Below are 26,287 nucleotides of genomic sequence, written 5' to 3' on the forward strand. Positions count from 1 at the left end.
CAACAAGTCGTCCCCCACAGGACGCTCAGTCGGATCAAACCTCCAAATAAATCAGAGCTGATGAGCAGTTCTTCACATAAGTAAGACTAATGGGGACAGAGAACAGAGACGGAAGATCACAGGGGGTGGAGGATCGTCCTCTCACTTTCTCTCACTGTCTCCTTCTGACAAAATGTCTGCCAGATGTGGAGGCAGCAGCTGGATGTGAGCGGTAGGGAGTCTGGGATGGAGGCCGTTCGATGGCTGTGAGACACGTTAGCTTCCAACTAATCAACGCTCACAGTTCACACCAACCTGCTGTCTAAAAGCTTGCTGTAGATCCCAGGTCCCGTGGCTGAAAACCCCCCGGCTGGCCTCAGCGTTTAGCTGCAGCCCTCGCTGGGTTTCCATGGCTATTTACTCGGGGCGCCATTGCTTTGCTTTAATGATGCCAAGAGAACAAGAGGCATGAAGCAAAACAGGATCTGAATGTCTTAAACAGCATACTGTGGCTGCAGAGTGAGGCCGGAGCTCAGAGTCCATTATTCACCTCTTCTCCACAGACACGCAGCCAAGTCCACTTTAGAACGTGGGATCAAACGCACCGCTCATCTGTATGAAACCCAAGCCGGCAAATCATCTCAGCTGACAGACGCTGTTTGGGAGGAAGCAGCGCGCAGAAGTAACGAGCAAACCCAGTTCCGAATCACAGAGAGTTTGTAGGACGCTGCCTGGAAAGCAGAACAGCTGCTGAGGTCAGGGAGCAGACCACAGACCTGACCCTAACACACACCTGTCAAACCCAGTTACACCTGCTGAGCCCGCACTGCTCACCTCAAGTGTTCACCCACCTGTCCACCCTCTCACCTGGATTATTTTTGTCCTAAAAAGTCAGTGGTGACTCTCACAACCATCACCGGACCGTCACCATATTTTTCTGTTTTTATTTACAAGAAGACCCTCCTGTTCTTTACTCCACCATCAGAGTTTTATTTCGGTTTGAAGCTGGTGAATTACTGAAAAATCAGAAAAACAAGACTCAGTTCCACTTCTGTGTACTTGACACAGAAGTGGAACTGAGTGCAGAGAATCTTAGAAACATAAGAAAGCAGTAAATATGACGAGGCCCCGTCGGGCCCCGCAGTGGAAACCACAGTTTTCTATTCTTGACCAAACAGTCACGGGCTAAAAGGTCGCGGCTACCACAGTGTGTGTGGAGCAAAACGTCAGTTTGAACCACAACTGATGTCATGTATTTTGTTGGGAGCCATAAATACAGTATCTGATTCAGGGCAGAGTGGGTCATTTTTCCCTGCTGCCTGACTGAAAGGCCTTCTGGGGCTAATCAGCGAGATGAACACAAAGCCTGCTCTTTACACCAAATACCTTCTCTAGACACACAGAGATTACTCTCAGCCAGGTGGAACCCAAACCGGACAGGTCCAATTTGACTGGACAGGTGACTTTAAAATGGCGGCCCACCGCTCCGGTGTGTTTCACTGCATGTTGTATGTGTGTGTTCAATCAGCGATGGTTAAACGCAGAGAAAGAATTTCGGTGTATGTAAAAAATATACTGACAAATAAAGTTTGAAAAGGCTGAAACTGACTCCAGGTTTGTGGAATCAGGATCAGTTGTGTGTCTGGGATACCCGAGTCCTGCAGGCCGTGACAGATGGCCAGATCTCAGGTTAATGAAGCAGTGTGATACTCCCAGAGAGAGCGGAGGGGAGGCCAGGACTCGGGACCAAGACTTGGGGCCTGGATTCAGGCGTATGACTCAGGGCCTGGACTCGGGGCCAGGACTTGGGGGCCTGGGCCCAGGGACCTGGACTCGGGGCCTGGACTCGAGGCCTGGACTCAAGGCTGGGACTCGGGATCTGGACTCAGGAGCCTGCAGTCTTCTGTGACAACCTGTAAATCACGTTTTCATCGTCATGGCGACATGATAACTACGTCACCAAAGAGTGCCTGGACTCAGTCAGAAAATTCACACGCGCCGTGCATTCACATTCCGCACGCAAACCTACGAACTATCGGACGTTTGGCCAATCAGACGGAGCGGCGACTGTGAGGTTAGCTGGTGTGAGGGCTGAGGAAGAGGAGCGAATAAGTCGCATCTTCTTCACAGTATTGAATAATATTTTCCTCTGGTCCTGCACATCTCATAAGCACATGTCGCACATGTTCTGGATGTGAAAATGAAGTCCTAGAGTTTACTGTGTAATTTGTACACGCAGGTTGCTAACCTCCAAACGGGCTCTGCGTGAAATCACACACATGACAGTGATGAAGAGCCTCCTCAGGACGTGTGCTGTGCACTCATGCTGAGAACAAACAGAAGATGAATGGATGAAAAATGTACAGTCTGAGCACGCAGGCTGGATGTACAGTATGTACTCTTATTTCATGTGTGTGAAGGTCGCCAGCCAATAGGAACGCACGCACTCCCCTCACAACAAAAAGGGTGACATCATGGAGTTTTCTCTCGCTCAGAGACATGTTGACGACCACATCATCAATCACAAAGTCGTCTGATCGAGTTTTCTCAGCCTCTCGCCGTCCGCCTGATCCCGCCGAGTGATTCACACGGTCGGTCATCTGTCAGCCGGGAGGAGCCAGAATACACTACGTGGCCAAAAATATGTGGACAGAGTAGCACTTTTGTGTAGTACTGCTTTGATTCACGTCATTTTTCATCTAAAGGACAGCTTGACATTTAGTCACGAACGCCCAGCTCGTGAATGTGGGTGCCACCCTGGAAACCTTCATTTATCTGTCACACAAGTTTCTCTATGAGCCAGATGCTTCACACAAACCACCCACACACACACACACCACTTCACATCCCAGCTCGATCTGTCGCCCACAGAGGGAGAAGCGACCAGAGACGACGTTTTCTTTCTGACTGAGTGTAAGAGCACGCAGACTTTAAGACACGCTTCAACAGTACACTGACCAAAACCCACAGAGAGAAACACAGCCAAATGATGTAGTAAGATGTGTGAATCAGGACTGGGAGAAGCCATATTTTTGTAATTCAAACTGATCCAGAATGATTTTTCACTCTGAAGTTTCTCCCTGAAATGCACCCTGCCTTCCCTCCTTCTGCTTTTCATAGTCTTCATCAGGTATTTTCTAACACGGCTGTGCAGCTTTTGTTGTGATGACTCGTGCTCGTCCGGGACTGGAAGGGGACCTGGCAGGGGATCCGGGACCTTCCCGGTGTGACAGCGAAGCAGATTCTGCACACTCAGACGCCTGTCCATCAAGACAGCAGCAACAAACTCCTCTTCAAGCTCCACCGTCTCCCACATGAAAACGTCGAAGCTTTTCGTGGCTGTTCGTGGAGCGACTGCTGTTTTGTTTTGCAAAACTGGCAGAAAATTTTTCAAGCATCTTTGAGGCCCTGCCCGAGTGTGCTGAATGCTGGCCCTTGCACTGGAAAGTCTTGATTTCTGCAGATCTGACAGGAAACCATCCTGCTAAGCTAATCTTCCACAAACCTCTGGCTCGGCGGCGGTGCCAGAGCTAATCAGGAGATGTCAACACACACGTACACACTCGGTAATGAGCACATGCAGTGTTTCTGAAACACACATTCTCAGCCCGAAAACAACGATCACGACGATTCATTCATCTTCAGATGAACGTGCACGCTAGACCTCAGAGACAACAAGGAAACCAGACAGTCTGCACGTCTAAACACCTCCTGAGCAGAACCCAATACCTGCTCCCCAGACTCTGCTCTGTACACATGCAAGGCCACACAAATGCTTCCCATCAGTTTGTGTAAGCAATGATAAACACGTTACATCTAATCATGAGTGGATTTCATGTTACAGTCGGAGCAGAGCTTTTGCAGCCAAAACGCCCGGTTTTCCCATGGTCGTGTTTCAGAGGGAGAGCAGGTCTGTGTCTCATTTCTGTGTGTTTATGGCAGATCTAAATTATGGTATCAGGTTCGCCTCAAAGCGAACTAACTGCCAACTGTCATGGCCGACCCTCCTGCATTGGACATTTTTGTCTGTGGGAAGTAGTGTAACCCAATCCACCCCTGAATCTCTTGCCTGGGAGAGCAGACAGGTCTGAAAAAACAAACAGAGACCTTCAGAACAAAGTCGGCGCTGCTTTTTTTTAGGTTTTTTCCACAAATAGACAGCAGAGGAAATGCTGCCAGCAGAGCCACGTTTTGTGAATGAAGCCCAGCTGAAAAACAGAGCTGGACCTGGACTGAGCAGACCACATGATGTGTGTGTGCCCAAACTCTCTGCAACACGCACACACACACACAGACACACACCGTCACGACCATCACGACTGAGCAGCTCCACGTTTCTACAATCCTGCTCTGATGTTTCACTTAACCATGCAGTACACAAGCTTTCCAAGAGATGGCGACGTCACAGAGCAGAGCTCTGACAGCCTTCACTCGACTCGGTAGGTCAGGACACTATGATGATCACAGGAACATTTAAATGATCCTGAATCATTCTGAGGAAACTGTTCTCCATTAGGAACGTGAAGCTGCCAAATCTTTCTTCAGCCTCTCTAACGTGAAGACAAAAGATGCAGACGACACCATGAACACAGCAGCTCCTGTTCCACCAGCTCATCTGTCTGTCAAATGACTCCAACCTACTGACGGAAGCTCAACACATTCCGAGTCTAAAACATGAAATATCAACTCCTTCCAATCAGAGCGTGTGTCGGCGATCGCACAGCGATGCCTCGGACATCTGAATGTACACAACCTCAAACTGAACGGACTTGTCTTTCACATGACATCATAATCAAAAGCTCAACTACAGGAAGGGAACAAAGTTCTGCTTTCCAGCCGTGTTTTGAAAATAGAAAGTTTGGGAAGCATTTTGGTTACAACTGTGGCAACAAACAGAGGTTTGACTACCGCTCAAGCACGGCCTGTGATGGTTTTCAGACCGCTGTGTTCACATCTGTGCATGTGACAGCAGTCAGAGGAAACGCCCACACTCTCCTCTACTGATACCTCAGGTGTTTTCTTATAGAAACCATGAAGCTCGTGCATCCAGGCAGTCCTGCTACGAGTCCATTATCATCCGAGAGCGCACGAGTTCGTTATGTGCTGCTGGCCCGTAATTACAAAAACACATGGCTGGTAATTAACTGCTGGACCGTTTTCCTCTCAAGAATTTAACTTTCTGAGGTCTGAGGCTTTTGTCCAACAGGAGCTCTGCTTACACACACACACACACACACACACACAGTGTGTGTGAACAGTGAATGCAAGGCTGAGTATTGGCTGCACAGATGTGTGTATAGATGGACTCTGGCCTGCAGCACAGTGTGTATAGCGTATAGACTGGATGTGTGCCCTCCTTTTTTGTTGTCTGTGGATGGAAATCAAAGGGACAGAGAGCGGCGCCCGAGGGCCTCGCTGCTCTCAACCATCAGCTGGCAGGATGCGAAGCGACTGTGTAAAGAGACAAAGAGGCAGGGTGGGGGCGGGGACGGCTGTGGGGAAATGGGAGTGAAGGGAGGAATGAATGACGTGATGGATGAACAAGATGAAGAGGACAAAGTGCTTAAAAAAAGTAGGAATGAATCTGGGCAAAGGTCATGTCAATCTCATTTCAGAACGTGGGCCAATGAAAACCAGCACAGCCTCCTCTAAGCAGGGGGGACGTCAACGAGGTGGACATCTGCCACCATCGTGTCCTGATTTGGTGTCCAATCTCACTGTAAAAAAGAAAAACTGAGCTATTTGTAGGAACCACTGACACGTATTAAGACGGCTGGTGAGTCTCTGCCTCCTCCCGCTGTACAAAGTGAAGACAAAGCATCCTTGATACAAGTGCTGTCATCTTGTCTTGGTGATGTCATTTGGAGCCAGAGTCTGTGCAGTAGTGATGGGGAGGTGGAGCCTCCTGCTCCTGCTCCTTTTTATATCATCAAATGACCAGTTAAAACCAAACTGATCAGAAAGTAAACACTTGAGCAAACATCAATGTGATAAGAACTGCCTAAAATGACAGAAACCATCTTTGGGAAAAAATTATTTGATGTGCACTTTCAGTTTTTAGTTTGGCTCATGTCCACCACCAGGGGGCGCCCAGCTTCACATAAATTCAGCAGACACAGAGAAACATGATCATCCCAGTGAAGTCATGTTTGTGTCACATGAAGTCAAATATTTACTTTCCTTTGAGCTCTGGTTTGGTCTCCAGCTCGCCTCAGTTTACCACAAAATTGTGCTTATGAACAGAAAATGCATCTTCTTGACAGACTTTGTGTAGTTCTGTCACTGCTTTTACAGCCCAAGAGCTCTGAGTACGAGTGTGTGCTGTGAGTCTGAAGCAGTCAAACATCAACTCACAGTGAGGACGGAGGGGACAGTTCGGAGCGCACAGTCAGATCAGCCATCGGGAGGCGAATCCTGCTCGAGCAGTCCGTTACACAAAAACAAGAGCGTCCAGGGTCACCTTTTAGTGAAGACTTCAAATGTTGTCAAGCTTCAAGAACTTTTGGATGGACTTTTCATCCAATTTCAAGCTGTTTTGGAATAAGTTGAGATGAAGTACATCATTATATCGACTGGCAAATAAAACAGATTTTTTTTCCCCTTTGACGTACTCGTTTTTGTTAAATGTCTCTGCAGTATTAAAACCACAAACATGGGAAAACATGGTGGCTCTGCCAGGTGAATTATGAATTCCCTCAGAGCCTGGCTGCTTGGCTCGGCTCTGCGGCTGCACTTCGTTAGCTATCTTCACTCTACCTTACTCTGACAAATTCAATAAATGTTCATCTGGTTCCCATTAGGCCCTCGTTAGCAATAATTGGTCTGGTATTTACTAACAGCATTACTCAACACGGGCTGGCGCAGGCTGGGCCGAGCTGATCTGAGCCAGGCTACACTTAGCCTGTGCCCTGCAGAAACCTGCTATCTCCAAAGGGTCAGCTTTACGCTGCTTGAAAAGCCCCTGCATCATTTGTTCAACTTTCTTTTGTGCATTTTATTTTGGATGTTTCAGCTTCATCTCGCCCTCCCAGCAGGCCTTTCTGCTAAACCCCTGGCTTACTTTCAGTTCTTGCTGTCTATGCTTTCTGTTATATGCTGCAGGCTGAGCAGCTACAAACTCAGTCATGTTTGGGGAAAGACTGTGGTTAATAAAAAGAGGAACATTAATTGCAGGTTTCCTGAAAGTCGGATGTGTTGTCAAGAACCCAAAGTTTCCACAATAAGAAACATGTCAGAATGAAATCTGGAGAGACTGCTGTAAAATGATGTTACAAGACATCTGGAATATGGGTTATAACAGTATAACAGTATCTCGATCTGTCCACAAAACCACCTACAAACCAAAGAATTCCAGCTGAACGAGCCTGACGGCCTCTGGTGAGGCCAAAGTTTAAGCACGTGTGAATTTCTGCTGCTTCTCCCTTAGAAGCTTCCGTTGTGGATCAAATGTTATTTACTAGCTAAACCAAACTGACCTGTGGATGAATCCACTTGATGAGCCCCACTGTCATGTTACAGTCAGTTACTGCGTCTGTCCTGTGTCAAAGAGCACAAACTGCAGTCATCCAGGAATTATCCAGTGCCAGCAGCTGCTTTCACTGTACCAAACCAATACGCCCACGTGACAACAAATGACAGCTTGGTTTTGTATATTTAACTCTGTGGAAAATTGGTTTTAATCATACAGAGGATGCAGAAACACTGCACACCACACAGAAATGTAAAGTGACTGAAGGAGACATGAAGTGGGAGGATCAGGGCAGCGCAGCTTAACACATGTTGTACTGAGGACATGTCTACAGGACACAAATGCAGCACTGCTACGAGTCCAGCCTCACCCAGCCTCACCCAGCCTCACCCAGTGGGGCTTTAGTTTGATGGTTCAGTTCCAACGTTTCACTGACAAATGTTTTCACAGGATGGAGAGGAAACGCAGAGGAGAAACAATGCTTTTGCTGGGGACTATTTTCAGCTGCGGATGAACCACTTTTGGTGCTCCAGTGAGTGTTTGTGGCAGTAGGACGGTGTGTGTGATCAAGTCAAACTAAAACACAGTGTGTGTGGGTTGTGTTAAAGTATTGAAACCACGTGGACCTGCGTCAGGTCAGACAGGAAAACAAGGCTGTTTGAAACCTCATCAGGCGTGAAAACAAGCTCGAGGGCCCTGCTGAATGATGGGGAAAAGAAAAAACGCTGCTGGTTGTGGCTGAACTAACACATAGATGGAGGAGTAACAGACTGAAAGAGACAAGAAGGGAGATCTCAAATAGAAAAGCGAGCAGCTGATGAAAGTCAGGAGCTTCTCTCACTGCTCCTGGTCTTCCTTTTTCCTCTCTGCTAACAATTATTCCAGTTAAAGGCGGAGGGATTTACCAAACAGCACCTGTCCCTGAAGCTCAGCAGAAAAACTCTCAGTTTCAACACCCTGTCCTAATACGCTGATTCCAGGAACCCTACATTGGAAATAAATGATGACACATGGGTTCGTACAGAGCAGTTCCAAGTCTTTTCAAACAAAAAATTTTCCTCCCTTTTCTCTGGCAAGTGGGTGCGTTTTCTCTGGTATGTGAGGAGGGGAGGGAGCTTTGTCTGTTCTGAGGTCTGCTCTGCACATGGCAGTCTTTCACAACCTTTAATAAGTTATTCCAACAGAGAAAAAGAGAATTAAGAGGAGAAGGAGAACAAGAGGGAGCGAGAATCTGTCGAATGTTTCTGTGGGAGACGAAGAGAGAGAAGCCGAGGAGTTGATGAAGAGGCGGCTTTGATTGCACAGCGTTACCAGGCTGCAGAGAGACTCTGTAGAACAATAACAAATGGAGACCGTCAGTACGTCCATCAGTAATAAGCTACAACAAGCCGCAGCTGAGGGGAAACACACCTTCTAACAAGCAGACGCAAAAGCAACCGTGTAAAAATCTACATTCAATTTCTCCTCTTAATGAAGTCGTGTGTCTGATAGAAATGTGTCGCGTCTGTCAGATCTTTGGCAGTTCAGAGGTCAAATCTATCCAGCCAGTCGTCTCTCTCTGGGTTTGAGGCAGACTGAAGTCGAGTTTTACTTCCTGTGTGTGTCTTGGCCTCTGACACACTTTGTGTGCTTGTGTGCTTGCATGCTTGATTTTGACCTTTATATAAAGCTCTCGCTGCAGGACAAAGAACAACAGGACATTTTTTAAAACTCACTTTTCTGTCCTCAGTGAAGAGCGACCTTTAGGAGCAGCTCTCAGCAGATCATGTGATCATTTACCTGTCTGTTTACCAGCCAATCAGCCTGGGCCACCGTAAAGCACAATCCTAACATGAAAATCTTGAGCTCTGTTAGCTTCGCTGTGTAGCAGCTGTGAGCACTTCAGCAGTTTTACAACACACGGAATGATTCAATCAGACGTTTCTTTCTTCTTCCTGGCTGTTCAGCAAAGTCTGAGCGATTAAGTGATTAAAATGTTAAATAACAGCTTAAATCATGACAGAGATCATCATGTTTCTTCTCTGATGTTCTCGAACAGTAGAAACTTTTTGCTGTCTTTTCCTGAACAAGCTGGCAGGAATCGTGGTTTCAGTCGTATTAGCGTCGCCGTGATGGTTACTGTCTTCTGTGTTGGTCCTTTTCTTCAGAAGCTGATTGGTCAGATGTGTACAGACTGCGGTTTCTCTGCCGCTCGGACCCTGGCATTAAAGGCTCGCTCTGCTGTCAGGGTAATTGCAGGATCCAAGAAGACTGATCCATGAAAATACTTCTTTCTTTTCTCTTTTTGTTTGTAACTGTTTCCACATGATCTGCAGGCTGAGCAGGCGGGGGATGCTGAAATGTAACACAGAAATACCTTCTGGATAACACAGAAACACACAGCGAAGCTTACATACTTAGACATACTTAGACGTGTAGATCATGAGAGGAGTCACACACACACGGTGTAGATGATTTGCTCCGGTGATGACACAGCAGCAGTTGTGACGTCCTTCGATCCTTTCGAGGAACAAACTGAGACAGAAGCTTGTCAGAAATGAAACAGACACGCAGTCCGTCAGGTGTTTCCACCCAGAGCCTGACAGTCAGCGCGGAGGGAGGATGTCAGCCCATTACTGTACGATTCAACTGAACAATTATCATCCATGACTGATGCCGTGATCAAGTCAATATGTCTTCTCTGACCCGCTAGAGAGGAGCACAAATTTACTGCACACGGCTGGGATCAATTAACACAGTCCGTCTCAGTCTGTCCACAAGGTGGCGCTAGTGCAGTGCTGTGCAGCCTGTTTCAGCTCAGCACCAGCCACAGTCTGAGGGCCGCGCATGCTCCAAGCCACCACTGCAGTCTGTATTCACTGTTTACCTGTTTGCCTGCCTGGACCTCCGTGCCAGACCTCCGAGCTACCACCAGGTCAGTCCAGTTCAGCCAGCAGGCCGCTCATCGGGATACGAGCTCAGACACTCAGTTCTCTGTTCAGGACTGGCCTGGTCCAGGGCTGCATGTTAGTTTGTGCTAAACACGTAGATATAAAAAGCTCAGAGACAGAGGAGTCAATTTCCAAATAATCAAATCAGCAAAACCAACCAACCAGTAGCGACAGTCCACAGATGCTCAATACTTTGCTCGGCTGGTGACCTCAGGGACGACCAGCATTCACATTCAGCCTGGCTTCATACTGAGACAGAAAGACATCGACTTCATGTCAGAGTACATCTGAACGTTATAATGAAAACTAAAGACTGGATTCCTGTCCACACTTTGGAGGTTCTGCAGTGAACTGAAAGCTGTCACACGTGACAACAACATCCATAGTCACAGCCGATGTCTTTGAGTACTGATGAGCTGATGCTGTGTGTGTCCAAGCTGCGGATCATTGCTGCTGTCATGTGACCTGTGGGACATTCAGTGTCTCTTTGTGTGTGTCGCTGCTCATGCACATACCAAAGATTTTAGAACAAATGTGACAAAGAAAGCCACTGAGGACTGACCTGTAAGTCTGAGCTGATAGCTGAGCTGATGCGTATTGATCTGCAGCCTGTCTGAGTGCTGCTGCAGTGAAAACCGACTCCTGTGCTGTCGCCGTGTCCATTAACGCTCATCCGCCCATCCACCGGATACACTGCAAAAACTACACCCCTTCACCATCGCCACAGGCGTGAGACACATTCGTGCTCCACACAAGGTTTGATCAGAGTACAGTCTGAGCCTGTTTCTAGTTTCTTCAGATGTAGTCCACCAATCAGTCATGTGATTATTAGGAGTGAAACAGATAAACTTAGATAACAAGAAGCAGCTGAAGGGCAGCTGCAGGTCTGGCAGCGAGTGCAGGGATTAACCATAACATAAGTGTTTGGTTTAAAAAAAAGGAGACTCAAGTGATTTGAGTGAAGATGTTTTACAGCGCAGGTCAGGGAGGGCGCAGGCAGACAATCGGGCGTCGATACCTGTTCTCAGCGGGAGATTTTAAAGAGCCCGAGAGGAGGGATGTGGATGGTGTTTCCAGAAATAAAGAGAGGAGTCTGAAAATATTTGTCCCCATAAAGCTGCACAGCTCCTGTTTCCCGTGCTGTTCTGCACTACAGCACATCCACAGCCTTCTTCAAAGAGGTTATTTTACAAGAGAGAAACTCACATTCACTTTCTTATTCCACTCAGTCTCATTTCCTGTTGTCTGCTGTCTCTCAGTTCAACCAGGAGAGACACTGTTTTTTACAGCAGACGATGAGATAATAAAGTCTCAGAGAGCCTTCACTGTTTGACTCTACAGAGGGATTTTGTAATCGAGGGACATCTGCCCTGAGCAGCAGCAACTCAAATCCCCCTGCTTCAAACGGTCCAACAACCACAACCAAGCAACCGTGCAGACAGCAGTGAGAACCACATGGAAAACACACACAGCAGCTTGACCTTTCAAACCACCCAAAAACACTTTAAAAACCTTATTTATTACTGACTAAACACCTCAGCAGCCACCTGCTCCTAACAGTTGTCCCAAAACCCACAGAAAGCACTTAGCACCGCTAACAAGAAACTCAACAGCTGCTGTTAGCAGCTTTAAAAACACACACTGTCCTCCCAACACGACTGACTGACGAGTTTGCATTCGAGCAACTACAACGGCCGTATGAATTATGATGAAGCAAAGGGGCAAGTCAGCAAGTTAGGAAAGGACAAGAGACAAGGTCAGGGTGGATCTGTTAACGTGTTGTAGGCCTGGAACACGTCCTCCAAAGTCTGCACACGTGGACAAACAATGTGCTTCAACAATGTCCAGCTAAAGCCCCCACAAGCTGCTGACACATTGCTGGGACACACACCAAGCAAGAAACACACTTCAATCACACAAATCCACAGCTGATTGGGACATTTCAGTCGCGCTAAATGACTGAGGATCACTTGAGTCCACGGTCGGTTTCTTCTGTGACCCCACTGGACGTCTCTGTGCCGTCTTCTCCTCTGATCCAACATCACTGCTGCTCGGTTTCAAGAGTTCTTGTGCAGAGCTGGAGACACTGGCTGCATGAAGCAGTGAATCAGAGCCAACAGCCTGAGGGTTCAGCACACACACACACACACTCACAGGATTCTGACCTATTTTCAAATGCCACAACAAAAAAGTAGGAGAGCAGGAGCAGCAGTGAGGAGATGAAGGGAATTAAAAGACAAGCGAATCCCACGCTCACTTCAGGCCTGCTGCAGGATCAGGTGATCAGTCTGTGTTCTGGTCTCTGTGCACCACGGTCCATTACTGCCACTCTGCTAACAGTAATCCAACTCTGACAGACCTTTCAAGAGCGTATGTGGCTTTTCAGAAGTGAACACTGAGACCGAGGGCAGAATAACAGATTAACAACCCTAATTTGTCCTGAGGTTTAAATGACCAAAATTATACGCAATCCTCCCCCCTCTTCTATCAATCTAAGTGTCTCTGCGGTCGGTTTGAATTCACATTTATAGGCAGCCATGTGCTTTCAATTTCTCCTGTGGACTAATAAAGGCCATTTGAGAAAGGGGGGGTTTGATTGGGTGATTTTTCTTTTTTCTTTTATGAAAACCTCAGGACTGCAGAGCGTGGATGTTTGACAGTTACAAACGCTGCTCTGGCAGGTTCATGTTTCTTCCACCCAGCCGGCGGGAGGATTGATTCTTTATACTGACACACACATGCACACGCAGAGCCATAACCTGGATTCAATAATCCAGACTGCTCTATTAGGATGAGAGGTCCAACATCCACTACCACTGTCAGAGAGACTTAATGTAAAACTACAGTGACAAAGAAAGGCCAGCAGGCTTTAATCTGCTCCATCAGAATGTGGAAACCTTTCAGACAGGACTCTGACTGTTGTGTCTCCGCTCTTTACTCCAGTTCACTCGTTTCCGTTTGTTGAGTCTGTGCTGTAAATATTGCAGCCTGCTGATGGAAATCAGATAAATCACATTCTGAACTGTACCCTAAAACTCTCACTCACAGTTTTATAAAGTTTCTTGTTAGCTCTCTATTTTTCTGACTATTAAATTCTACAACTACGACTGTGACACAAAAGGTGTCGCTGTGACCGAACCACCATGTCACCGTCAAACAATACAACGTTCGGCGCACCACAAAATGTTGTCAGACCTCAAATAAAGGATTTCCAGTGCAGCCTCCACGACACTCGATCTGAAAGGGATCTGCTGAGTCGCTGTAAAGGGGCAGTTTTACGTGTTACGGACGTGGGCCGTCTGGAGGCACATAATGAACACAGTTTATCATCATGTGGTTTGCTAGGAACTCTTCCACAAAGTAAAGTGGCAACACTTCATCGCGCTCTCTTGTAAATCCAGAGCAAACACAAATAACCCAGAGTGACACTCGAACAGCTCACAGTTATGGAGAAAAGCAAGTGGACGCGCTCCATGTATTCAAAACATTTGTGTCAAACTGTTTCTCGCTTGGGACGTGAACCAGCCTGCTTGCTAATGCTAACGAAAACAAACCAGGAGCTGCTTGTTTGTTTGCTGTTGGTTGCTAGCTGCTAACATGTTGGAAAGTTGTCCGTCTCCATCCGTCCATCCATTTTCTTTACCGCCTAACCGTCAGGGTCGCGGGGGAGCTGGAGTCTGTCCCAGCTGACTACGGGTTCACTCTGGACTGGTCGCCAGTCAATCGCAGGGCCAACACACAAAGACAGACAACCACACACTCATGTTTTTGGTATTGTGGGAGGAAGCCGGAGAACCCGGAGAAAACCCACGCAGGCACAGGGAGAACATGCAAACTCCACACAGAAGGGCCCAGATTGAACCTGGAACCCTCTTGATATGAGGCGACAGTGCTAACCACGGCACCACCGTGCCGCCCGTTGTCCGTCTCAACTTGAAGATATTTTGACGTGGAGTAAATGTCTGATGGCTGAATTCCATTTAGCTGGTCTGCCATCAATAATATTGTTAGTAACTTCTGTGTTTTTCCTGCTATGACAGGTCAAAATGCATTTGGTTAATAATTCTGTCTTATTTATATAACCCTCGCCCACCAGGGGCAGCACTGAGCTCACTGTGGCTGACGTGCACTCCATTCTGTGAGTGTGAAAGGAATCCAGCTTGTCCTGGTGATCCGTCTCAGTTTTCTGTTGCTTTCCGTCGCCTGGAGTGTCTGGGGACCGCATGTTGAATTTTTCTAGCTTCTGACTTTAGCGTTTTGTTATCGGGGCAGGAAAACAGAGGTGACACAAGCAGCTTTCAGGCCTCTCTGCTTTGTCAAACTGCAGTGAAACAGAAACACACTAACAGCTACATCAAACGTCTTATCCTAAAGTCTGATTTTTGCTAAATGCAAATACAAAAATGAAACCTGTTAAGTCACTGGACTGGTTCTTGCAGCATATTGACTGTAATTCAAACACACAGCATCAGCAGTCTCTGCCCTTTTTTCCTCATCCCTCCACACAAAGCCAGTGTTTAAATTGCTTCCCAGTCTGCTGCCTGCACTGTATGTCTCCATATAGCATGACTCATCCCTTCATCCCTCGGTGGAAAGAAAACTTCAAAGCCAAGCTGCCCGCAGCCTCCAGCCAATCAGAGTTCAGCGTTCTGCTCGCACGGCTTCAGGGGGAAAATATCTCCTCATTCTGAGAGTACAAAGATTTGACATTCAGGCTTTTAGACGAGTTCAAGACGCATTTCGCTCACTTAAGGTTGCTGTGGTTTTCATGAAGAAATCAAAACAAAACGCGATTACACAGTTAAATAATAATTCAAATGTCACACCTGCTGGAAAAAGCCTGAGTCAAGTCTGTTCAAGCACATAAAATGTATGATATCAGCACAGTTGCATTTGGCACACTGATGAACAGCAGGTTTCCACATGTGGGACCAAATCGTTTTCTTGCAGTTCTGCCGTCCTCGCTGCAGCTTAAACATTATTTCCACCATCCAAGTTACTTATTTCAGCTCTTTAGACACAACTCAACTGCAGCGTGAGTCCTGCTTCATGTGTTTGACCTGTTTGTGACTGACCTATCAGGACATTGTGATCCAAAGGTCATGCGTTCTGTGAAGCTCCACAAGGGGATGAAGAGCCTTCAGCTGACTTTCCATTGGCACTGAGAACCAACCACACTGGGGATCCTGGATCAGTTCTTCAGTGATTACTAGGAACCAAGTAGACGCTGATAGGCCAGAGGAAGAGCTTAAGTGACCTAAAGCCTTCAGAAGATTTCCTCTGGATGGTATAAATTACCAGCTGCTTAGAAAGTCAAAGTGGCCTTTCTGTGTGCTCTGCAGGAACGAGTGGATTTCACCTCATCCTGCTGGAGTTTCATATTTCACATCGTTTGACCTTTTTTCCAATACAACACAAACTCTCCATATTAATTCTGCATTACTACAGCCAGCGCCTCCCCTCTCTTTAGGTCTGTCCTTCACTGAATGGGGAACAGAGTAATTGCAGTAAGCACCTCCAGAGTTATATCAGACCCATAATGCACCTGGCAAAGTTCCCAGAATCCATTACTCTGGCACAGAACCAGAACCAGGCAGACATTTCGCTGTGTGGATTTAACGCAGAGAGCTCGGTTCTAAAAATACGTCTGCATACATGGGCCTCATTTATCTCTTTTTTATGTTGGACTCTGTCTTTGTGTGAGGCATTGCCATCATCACGGATACTCGATATGGAAACTTTTGAAAGTTTAGTTTAGTTTCAGAAGGAAAATGATGTTATACGTGTGTTTTTCAGATTAGTTCTACTGACGTTTGTGCCCACACTAAGACAACAGACTGCAGAAAAACACTTCAGTCTTCTCTTTGCTGGTCTTTTAAGGTTAAAGGCTGTTAGGAAACAACTTAATGGTCCAATTACAGCTATACTGTGGAACGGTTAGATGAGCAGCAGAGTAAATCTCTCCAATAACACAATACAGATGTCGTGAGTGACATCTTTTTCTGTTTCTGACGTCGGACGACCGTAACTGCGGGTCATTTATGACATCAAGTATCTAAAGGAAGCAGTAATCCTATAGAGCTTCAAAAAGCCTCTCAGTGCAGGTGCTGAATAACAGAAACAGAACAATATTTCAGCGACCAACAGCAGTTTGCTGGTGTTAAAGCAATCCGGGTCCATTCACACTGTTTATAAGTGGTGATAAAATGTCATGTGTTGAATTTGGTTTCCCACCATCCAGTCAGCACCGCAAACAAACAAACATCAGTGTGGATGGAGAGACAACCTGGAGACAGATTGGATCAGAGGGGATCTGGATTTCAGAACATTTCTCACGTGCAGCTTGTATCTGAACTTCATAAGTAAGATGAAGAGCGACCACAGATCTTTCCAATCACTACAGGATACGTGAAAGCATGCGTGCAGAGCTGTAAATGTGCACTGTGTTATGTGGGAACTGAGGACCTATCAGATGTATCAGATCATTATTATTATTACTTAATGCTGAATGATCTGAATGAGGATCAGTGCAATAGATCTGAACAACATTGGTCCACCCATGAGTGTACACATGTGAGGAGGAAACTCTCTGACCCATGCAGAGTTTCAGTGGCGACATCGTCTCCTCCAGCCCACCAGCGTCATCATCACCACCACAGAGCAGAGACAAGCCTGGACACCTCTGTCACACTCAAGTCCTCCAGCAGATCAGATCAGTTCATCGAACAGCTGCAGCATCAAACCACAGCTTAGTCTGTCCTTACCTGTTCGAACTCCCGGAGGCTGTGCATCTGAGCAGGTGGGCCTCTGTCTGTCTCTTCACACAAGAAATCTGCACAGAAAGAAAAAGAAAGACGCGAAACGTGTTTTTAAGAGAAACCACAAGGAGCAATGAAGACCAAGTGGTTAGTGAGACCATCTTCCTCACGGTGCGTCACTAGCTCAGCGTGGTCAGCAGCCGAGCACACGTCAAATCAAAACGCTGCACACCGTGTGCGTCCTAACCCAACCAAACTGTACATTTCACTTATGTTTGTTTGTTCGAAGCTCGAAGTTCAAAGAAGTTTGAAGTTCAGGCTGACCAAGCTGATGAGATGGGGGTGAGGACATGGTGTCTCCTGGCCTGAATGTTTCAGAACCTTCTGAGGCTTTGTTCTCAGGTCTTCACTGTGACCCTTTATGATCTTTAGCATTCTTGATCTGCTTTCACGTTGGCTGTGTGTCATGTCACCATTTCCGCCTGAGAAATCTTGTGTTCCAGCTCTTGGTTTTGAACTCCAGCTCCAACTGGCTGCTGGACATCTCGGTTCTCCGTTGTTCTTCTTCCTAAACGAGTGGTTCACATGGACTCGTATGTAAGTCTGCTCATGCTAAGCGAATGAGCTAATCACGTGGTCTTCATCAGCAGGTGAAAGCTGGAACAGCAGAGTTTCCATGGCTCTGAGCGTTTTAGAGGCTTCTCATCCATTTTGTCCTGCTGAACGTGCTGATGAAGACGCTGTGATGTGGTTAAAAGCTCTAAACGAACACTGAGTGGGGATTGCTTTGTGAGCATTTTCTCTTAATGGGCGATCAGCAGCATTTTGAGCGGAGCACACACAGGACTGGCTTGTCTGGTGTTTGGTGCAAATAACTTCTGTTTAAAATCCACATAAATCCTCCATTCAGGCTGTTCCACTGTTACTGAGAATCATCGGCCTAACAGCACGGAGCTGAAATGTAAACACCTCAGGGCTTTCTGAGCAGCATCCTGATCAACCCTCACCTCGTTATAACCCTATTAAAGCTGGGTAAGTGGGCCGCGTCCACACCCACACACACACTCCTGTCCAGCTGAAACACAGCCAGAGGTCTTAAGATGCCTCAGAGCCAAACTTATCCTCCGTAAAAGGCCAGGAGTGTTCCCAGAAAACTCAGGAGGGATTTGGACAAAGGTTGGTGTTTTTTCTTTTAACAGCAGGGCCAAATGGTTTGCAGGGGAACAGGGGTGGGGGTGGTGGAGTGCCAGATCCTGTGGGGTGTAATCAAGATGCTTTGGCAGAGCACAGATTTCTGACGGCTCCCTAAAATTGCGGCACATTAAATATTATTAAAAGCTCTTCTGTAACATGAGGGGATTCTGGATGGAGGCCTGTAACATTAACTGCTGCAGCGTCAGCTTGCAAAATATTACACAGCGCTGATATTAATGACGCACTGGTACAACCATGTACACACACACTAAGACGCTGTGTTACTCCACTTTCAGACTGTCAAAGCATGTTTTCCTTCCCTTCAGGAGGGACACAAAAGCCTTTCTTAAGCCGAGGTCTAAGACTGACTCACACACCTGTGATCTCACATCAGCTTCAACTGACTTGTGAGTTCCCCTTTTTACACCGAGGGTTTAGTCAGGAACATCCACGGCTCAAAAGAGGCAATCAAACTTCCCTGAAGACGTGATCACAGTGATGGTAGAGGAGATGGAAACCAGAAAACACGTATTATTCAGTGGACTGAAAGGACATTTCTGCTTGAGTTCGACTTAAACTCAAAATGGATGATTTTATGAATGAGGCCCCTGATCAGGATGTTGGCTGCCGTGTTGGCTAAATATAACCAGAGTCACACAAGTACAGGAACACACATGCCTACTGAAGGGGTGGAGGCCATAACACACTCAGTCATTCACAGACTCAACAGACTGTGACTCCTACAAACAGTTAATCAGTCAACACAGGAGAGGCCAGCTAAACTGTAATGAGCTGCTTGTACTGGTTTTCCTGGAAAAATACACCACTGACGTACACTCAGTCAAAAATAAGACAAAGGACATTTTGATTAGAGACGAGAACATTTAAAAACAGAGTGAAGCGCCTACTCACCCATGGTAGGTCCGACGCTCTTCGGCCTGACCCGCTTCTCTGCACCACAGTGCCTGAAACAAGACGCAGGAGGAGACGGTGAGCCCAGCGTCACGCTGCTCTGTCCATGCAGTCAAACATGCTTTTCCAGGTTTATGGTAACTAACTGGTTTTCCACCTAAACCTGCTGCTGTCCGGTCTGCTCCACGTCACTAACAAAGTGACCCACTCTCAAAAGCACAACGCAGAGACATGTCAGAGCCAGCTCACACACTGGTGGAAACTGAGTCAGCACATGCTTGAAGTCACACAGCCATCACTCAGCAGCTGGGAGACAGTAAACAAAGAGTGGAAGAATCCACAACGTCCGTCCACCAACTGGTCAAGACTGGAAGGACAAATGAAACTCTCAGGATCTTCCTGAGTGGATTGATTGCTTTGGTACATGAGGAAAAGACTTCACTGGTCGGTAAAGTGAAGTTTTAGGTGACACGTTCTTACCTAAAATATCTTTTTTTAAAAAAAAAAAAAAAAAAAAAAGCTATTTTGGCTTCTGAGGTGTCACAAAATGACTTAAAGTTGGGCAGTAAGGAGGATTTTTGCAGGATCACTGGAACGTGGGCTGGATTTTCCCCCCATTAGTATGTCCCCAAAGCCTTTCATGAATAATCAATGAGAGAGATAAAGTCAAAGCAGATTTCACACGGCTGTAAAGGCCTCTTATTGACTGAAGACCAGGCAGGTGTGTGTGCGTGTGTGTTTGTGTGTGTGTGTGTGTGTGTGTGCGTGTGTCTATGGTGACCCCCTGCTGGCCTGAACACAGAGACTTGGTGATGGCAGCAGCAGGGCTGACAGTAGAAGAAGACGACGGTGGTGAAGACGTCCAGCAGCAGAGAGGCAGCAGACCAACAACATTTGTACTGTTACGTGCTGTTACTCATCGACAAGCCTCAGCTCCTGTTCATCGTGACTCGGCCAACACCCCTGACCTATTTCGAAACCGCCATCAAACTCAAGAAACTGGGACAATATCGTCCTGGCTAAACGGCTTTATGTTCTTTAGCGGCCTCAGCAAATATGAGGCAAAAAACAGGGTCTTTCAGCCAAATGTTTATTTTGCCTAAACCTGACTGTGAACACAGCCCTGTGACAGTATGCTGAACTGAAAGCTGAATGGAGAAACATAAAGCTTCAACATAATCCCCAACGCCAACACTCAGTCTGCCGATGGGCTTGGAAAGGCTCAGAAAAGAAAATGTGTTCCCACCAAAAAAGGTAAACCTCCTCAAATTAAAGTAGAAAGCTTTTTTTAAATTTTGCTGTTTCCTTTAACCTTTTCTTCTGTGATACTTCAAAAATAAAATAAAACTATGCTGACAAGAAAAGATCCACAAGAGAGCACTAAACTAAACGTAAAAGAAACTGTTAAAGAGACAACAAGAATAACTGACAGGCTTGAAGAGGTTAAAATGACAGCACTGAACACACAGAGTTCAGCTGTGTGCTTTGAAATGAGCTCGGCCAATCGCTGCCCATCATCCAGGAGCTCCACTCGTGGGAGTCGAGCGCTCATTATGTAACACCAGCACAAAGGTCTTCGCTTCAGAGTGTGGAAAAGAAGATTTTTTCACTTTATTTGCATTCTTGCAGAGGAGAGGATTTTCTGTTCACTAACATTCATGAATCCACACACACACAGACCGACCCGACCACCATCACAGGACCTGCTATCTGTCACCTTACCTTCCTCTATACAGAAATCCACTCATTTTTCAGCTGCTCGAACAGAGAACTTCAGTCTCCAGCTGCTCCAACAGCTGCTCTCCCAGAAACTCCTCAGCTGTCAGGTGAGCGGAGGTCCTCAGTCGCACTGCCTCCACAGACCTGAACTCATGCGTTTGTCTTCCAGTCGCCGGTAGGAATCTCTGAGCCCGTCAGACCCAGAGCAGAGTGACCACAGGCAGGCTGTTTGGCCGCCAGGCTCCCAGAGGAGCGAGCCAAGCAGCGAGGCAGGCGGCGGTTTGACGTGGCAGAGAGCAGCAGCAGAGAGAGGAGGTAAACACGAGCCGAGAGCAAAGGTACACGCAGACTGAAAGAGTGATCTGTTTCAGCATGCTCCACAGCAGACGCTCCACTAGGTGTGTGTGTGTGTGTGTGTGTGTGTGTGTGTGTGTGTGTGTGTGTGTGTACAAACCACACCAACGTCTTCCTGCCATCGCCTGTAAAACAGTCACTGAACTATCAATTCACTATTGGCCTCTGGTGTTTTTTTGAAGGCAGGGTGGAGCACAAGAACTGTGTGTGTGTGTGTGTGTGTGTCTGTTGCTACATCCCCTCCTCCCCCTGCAGGTGTGTGTGACATGTTGGAGCACGTTTCCAGCAGGTAAAACAAGGAGTGAATCCAGACACTAATCCCCTCCAGCACGAAACACACACCAACACACCACACTGCTTTACACTGCTGCCTGTAGGTCTGTGTGTGTGTGTGTGTGTGTGTGTTCTCTCTCACACACACAAACACACACATCTGAGGATCTCTCTTATGAAGCCACATCAGCCTGTTATAGAACAGCAACTGAAAAGTCCGACAGTGCAGCTCTATCGACCACAGGAACTCGACCCGTTCTCGACCCAGAGTCAGCAGCGTTAAGCCATGAATTATCTGAACGTGCCTTTATGTATCTCAACTCAGCAGCAAAACAGAACCCGATCTGTAACAACAACCCAATGGGCCTCATCAGTTTCCGATCAAACTACAAGAAGTTTGATTTCTGCTGCTCTTTGCTGTTTCTGCAAATCCTGTTTGAGAATCTGTTTCAAATTAAAACGCATTCAGCTGTCCTCAGTTCACAGGCTTTTATTTTGAAACATCGACAGGAAAAGTCGAGCACCATTAGCAGCAGCTTAATGAAATGATGTCCCAGTAACTGTTTAATTTACTGCTGACTACATCATGTCACAGTTTCAGATTACTGCTGATGTCGGGCACCTGGCAGTGACCAGAGAGCAGCTTTCACAGCACTGCACAGTAAGTACAAAGTGACTTATTATCTGAACTGTTTTCAAATGTTCCAGTTTGATTCACACAGATGGCCTGTAGTCCGTTTGTGAAAATGAACCCCACATACTTGCTGCAGATAGAGAATCCATCACATCATCATGCAGCTGTGAACAGGGACCCTTTTGGAAACCTTCATGGTGTGTTTGAGAAAGCTCGGACGTCAGAGCGTCTGTCAGATTAATCTCTTCCCTGGTTGCCTTCAGAGTCCCAGTGCTTCTCACATCAACTCCAAGTGACCTCCAAGAGCATGATGGGAAACCAGCTTCCGCAGCCCAGCTTCCCGCAGGGCACAGAAATGACGTCAACGTTTGCGCTATTTGCAGATCGACTTTATGAGTGGTCTCTTTTTGATTTTGATGTGAAGAAGCTTTAAACAAAATGGAGAAAAATCTGATCATCGTGGTCAACAGCTTCCCATCTCACCACAGCAAAATGATGAGTGCAAACACATTCTCTGAACAATGAACCACTCACACCTGAAAGACCACAGACAGACAACAGACAGCCTACTACTCAGTCTGTAAGGCTGCAGCGTGTTTCTGAACACCTGAAGCATGAGGAACTAACATGTTAGATGAATACACTCCAGATGTTACCTGCTGGCCTGTGATAAAGTTCCAGGAATCCCTCCCTCCCTTTCCCCGTCCTCGTCTCTCTCTCGAGCAGAGCAGCATGTCCTCACATACCAAACTCACATTCCTCACATGCAGCCGGTTCGCTCAGCAGGCCTGCAGCCCTGCAGGTCTGAGCCGGGGAGGAGACCGACCACCGGAGTCTGGACTGGGAGGTTACACAGTCATCCAAAACAACAAGGCTACACTGTGTGATTTACTGCTCAGGTCACTTTGAGTCGTGTTCTGTGTGTTGGGTTTATAATCTGAGACAGCAGCTCACACGCTGGAAGACAGCATCTTCAAAACATTCTGTTTCATTTCTCTGCAGGTCTCTAAGAAGTAAACACAGAGCAAACGGCGACAGGGTGGTGCACAAGCCGAACAAACTGCGGACTCCACCTCTAATAAAACAACTTATGTGACTCAAAAACAGGCGCCCTGCCTGTTCAGTCCAATGAGAACTGCTTGTCAAAAGCTTCCCAGTTTACTTCCTGGTTTATGTGGTCCACTGAGCATGTGCAGCAGAGTTTCCCCTGCTGGCACCGCCCACACTTTCCTGCTCCACCCACAGACTTCACATCGTGATGGCACAGATTTTTACATATCTTTTCTCAGCTAGAAGAAACTTTTACGAGTATGAAACCCCCGTGGATCAAAAGTTGAGAACACAAAGTGATGACTGGCCTTGTGTGCAGTTTGAGGAACGTAAGCAAAGTCTAAAAGATGCTGCAGTTCGAGGCTGGACTGCAGAGGGATACGATCGCACTGCAGCCCTAACGTTTAGTGTGTGAGTCCCTCGCATGCAGCCATGCAGAGGTATTTAACGTTAGCTAAACGTTAGTGATGTTGCACATGAGTTCACTTTTATGGTCTTCAGGATCCTTTGTTCTCATCAGTGCTGTTCAACACTCAGTTGAGAGACCAATTAACAAGCAGTTCAGCTGGAAAAGCTTTAGTGATACAGAATGCAGTTCAATTTCAGGTTGGACATCACATCTGCTGTTCACTTGTCCGATCAGACGACTGCAGACAGACAGTCAGTGAAGATGGGTGTGACTGCTTGATGTTCTGACGGCCTGAGCTCATCATGAAGTTCAGACGAGTGAAGAAAGAAGACTGAAGGTTGTTATTTTGGGCTGAGGCGGTGACAGGCCGTCCCGTCAGCCTCCTGACCGAGAGAAGGATGAAAAATAAACTGTTACTGTCTACAGACTGTAACTTAAGTCCTGTAATTATCCTCATTCCCTCCCTCGTCCCTCCTCCACTCCTCAGTGTCACCTTCCATGCTGATGTTCCTCCCTCACTAATTCCTCCTTTTCCTTCTGCGTTTGGGCAGCTGTCACCACACGCTGAAGCTCCATCGCCTGAACTTTCAGACCAAATCTTAGTTTTAGGTTTACACCTGAGTGTTCACTGGACTGACAGGTTTGGCACCTTTCAGCTTGGTGCTAAAAGCCTGAAGGTTTGGATCCTGGAGGTGGAGGAGACCCGAGTACAAACAGCCAGCATCAGAAACATGACATACGTGTAGAGGGGCAGCTGTGGCCTAGAGGTTGGAGAAGCGGCTTGTGATCAAATGGTCACCGGTTCGATTCCCCTCCGGACGGGCAGGAAAAATTTGGGTGTGGTGGAGTGAGTAATGCAACAAATGCTCCCCCCCTCCATTAGCCGACTGATGTGCCCTTGAGCAAGGCACTTCACCCCCAATATGCTCCCCGGGCGCTTGATGCTGCCCACTGCTCCTGTGTGTGTTTCACTGCATGTAATTTGCCGGGTGTTGCATGTGTGTGTTCAGCTAAGGATGGGTCAAATGCAGAAGACGAATTCAATGTGTGTGTGTAAAAATATATATACTGTCAATAAAGTGATTCTGATTCTTCTTCTTCTTCTTCTTAGAACAGCTTCTCTGATAAAAACAGGTACTCAAGACTTCCTCGCCCTCAGATCAGATCCAGGGTCAGTGGATCTTCCTCTGTGACTGTCTGATCAACTCGATCGCCTGTGCACAAACGGTCACTGAGTGTCTTTCAGAACGGACACCAGGAGCCTGTTGGAGCGAGCCAGACAGGAAACGATGTGATGCTCACAGCTTTGTCTGGCCGTACTGATCATCGAGCAGACGCCTTCACTGCAATCCAGTCGACAGTTAAAGGTATTTATTATTAATAAGCATCACATCACCCACGGCTCATTTTACCAAACACCACTTTTACAGATAATCAATAACTCAGTGTGATGTTTGCCTCAGGTCAGAACAACAATCTCTGAGCAGCCACACAGCAGAAAAACTACTGTGGAAAAATACTCGAGTACACAGGTTCCCTCCACAAAGCCTCAGGAAATCCACACATGACAGTGTGGTGTGATGGACAATCACCTAAAAATCCTCCTGCTTTCATGATCAGCACGACAAAAGACAAAACAGCTGCTGCCATCAGTGTATTACTGAGCGTTTTGTGTCTGATGAGGCATCTGCTACAAACTGAGCCCCCTGGATCGTATATCACCTGAAGCAACACACTTCAGCCGAAACATCACAACGAAAGCAAACGCAACCTCAACGGTCACCATTTTGAAGACAAAATCCAGCATGGAGGCCGTTTTGTGGCTCACTGTGGACAGAGGGCCAGAACAGAGAGACATGATGTGTTTTCAGGTGTTCCCAGTTTAGTGTGGATGGAGTCTGGGGTCCCACTGTGTCTGCCTGCCCCCCCATCATCCAGACAACTGTGGGGTACCTGAATGTATATGTGTTGCATAGAATGGGACATGGTGATCTTGACTGTGTTTTGAGTATGGCCGAATGGGGTCATGGGAGCGGAGCACGTGGAAGGTGGTTAAAGGATAAGAACTAAAAGTGTGCTACTGATGTTAGAACACAGTTGGTCCCTCGCCTACTACTTTTACAGACAGAAGATACGACGACAACCACCAGCCTCCATTCACCCACTGAAGACCACTGAAGAACTCGAAGACCAACTTGAAGAGACTTCCCTGTTCCTCACACTGCTCACAAAGCAATAAGTCAACGCTGAACAGAACCGCCCATCAGACAGCATCACACACACGTCCTGGAGACCATCAGACAGCCGCACGGTGCAGGTCTGCTGCAGTGAGAGCATCACATGTTGTTGTTCTGTGATCAGAGCCAACATGTAGCTCCACTGACATCCACACTGCAGCTCACTGATGCTGGTTACCTCTCAGCTTCTCACTGACAGCAGCCTCCTCTGCATCTTCTCCCGGTCGAGTCGAGGGGATCCTCCCCGCACATCGCCGGATCCCAGTCGTCCAGCCCGGGTTACAGTCCGGCTCCGTCCGCCAGCAACCCAGATTAGCAGCTCAGTGTGGAGTCAGAGATGCTGCTGCTCCCGTTTCATCTCATTGGTCCG

General features: G+C 47.2%; 1 protein-coding gene and 1 long non-coding RNA gene across 3 annotated transcripts in view; one reads left to right on the forward strand and one right to left on the reverse strand.

The window, feature by feature from the left end:
- LOC124060442 (phosphodiesterase 4D interacting protein) overlaps positions 1-26,287 on the reverse strand; it is a 66,040-nt gene extending 39,753 nt beyond the window's left edge. Inside the window, exons 1-3 of one of the 2 annotated variants that reach the window (XM_046391426.1) lie at positions 26,096-26,287; positions 19,242-19,294; positions 17,142-17,209 (exon numbers count right to left, since the gene is read on the reverse strand). In XM_046391426.1, the coding sequence (XP_046247382.1) occupies positions 17,142-17,209; positions 19,242-19,245 (72 nt within the window). In that variant the 5' untranslated portion in view covers positions 19,246-19,294; positions 26,096-26,287. Of the gene's footprint in view, positions 1-17,141; positions 17,210-19,241; positions 19,295-20,963; positions 21,386-26,095 lie in introns of those variants that run through there. The other variant, XM_046391424.1, reaches the window with a different exon arrangement.
- On the forward strand, positions 21,139-25,488 carry LOC124060447. The gene is made up of 4 exons (XR_006843577.1): positions 21,139-21,275; positions 22,183-22,248; positions 24,792-25,047; positions 25,144-25,488. It is a non-coding gene; the product is annotated as an uncharacterized LOC124060447 (long non-coding RNA).

The sequence above is a fragment of the Scatophagus argus genome, chromosome 6, assembly GCF_020382885.2.
Source record: "Scatophagus argus isolate fScaArg1 chromosome 6, fScaArg1.pri, whole genome shotgun sequence".
Taxonomy (NCBI): domain Eukaryota; kingdom Metazoa; phylum Chordata; class Actinopteri; family Scatophagidae; genus Scatophagus; species Scatophagus argus.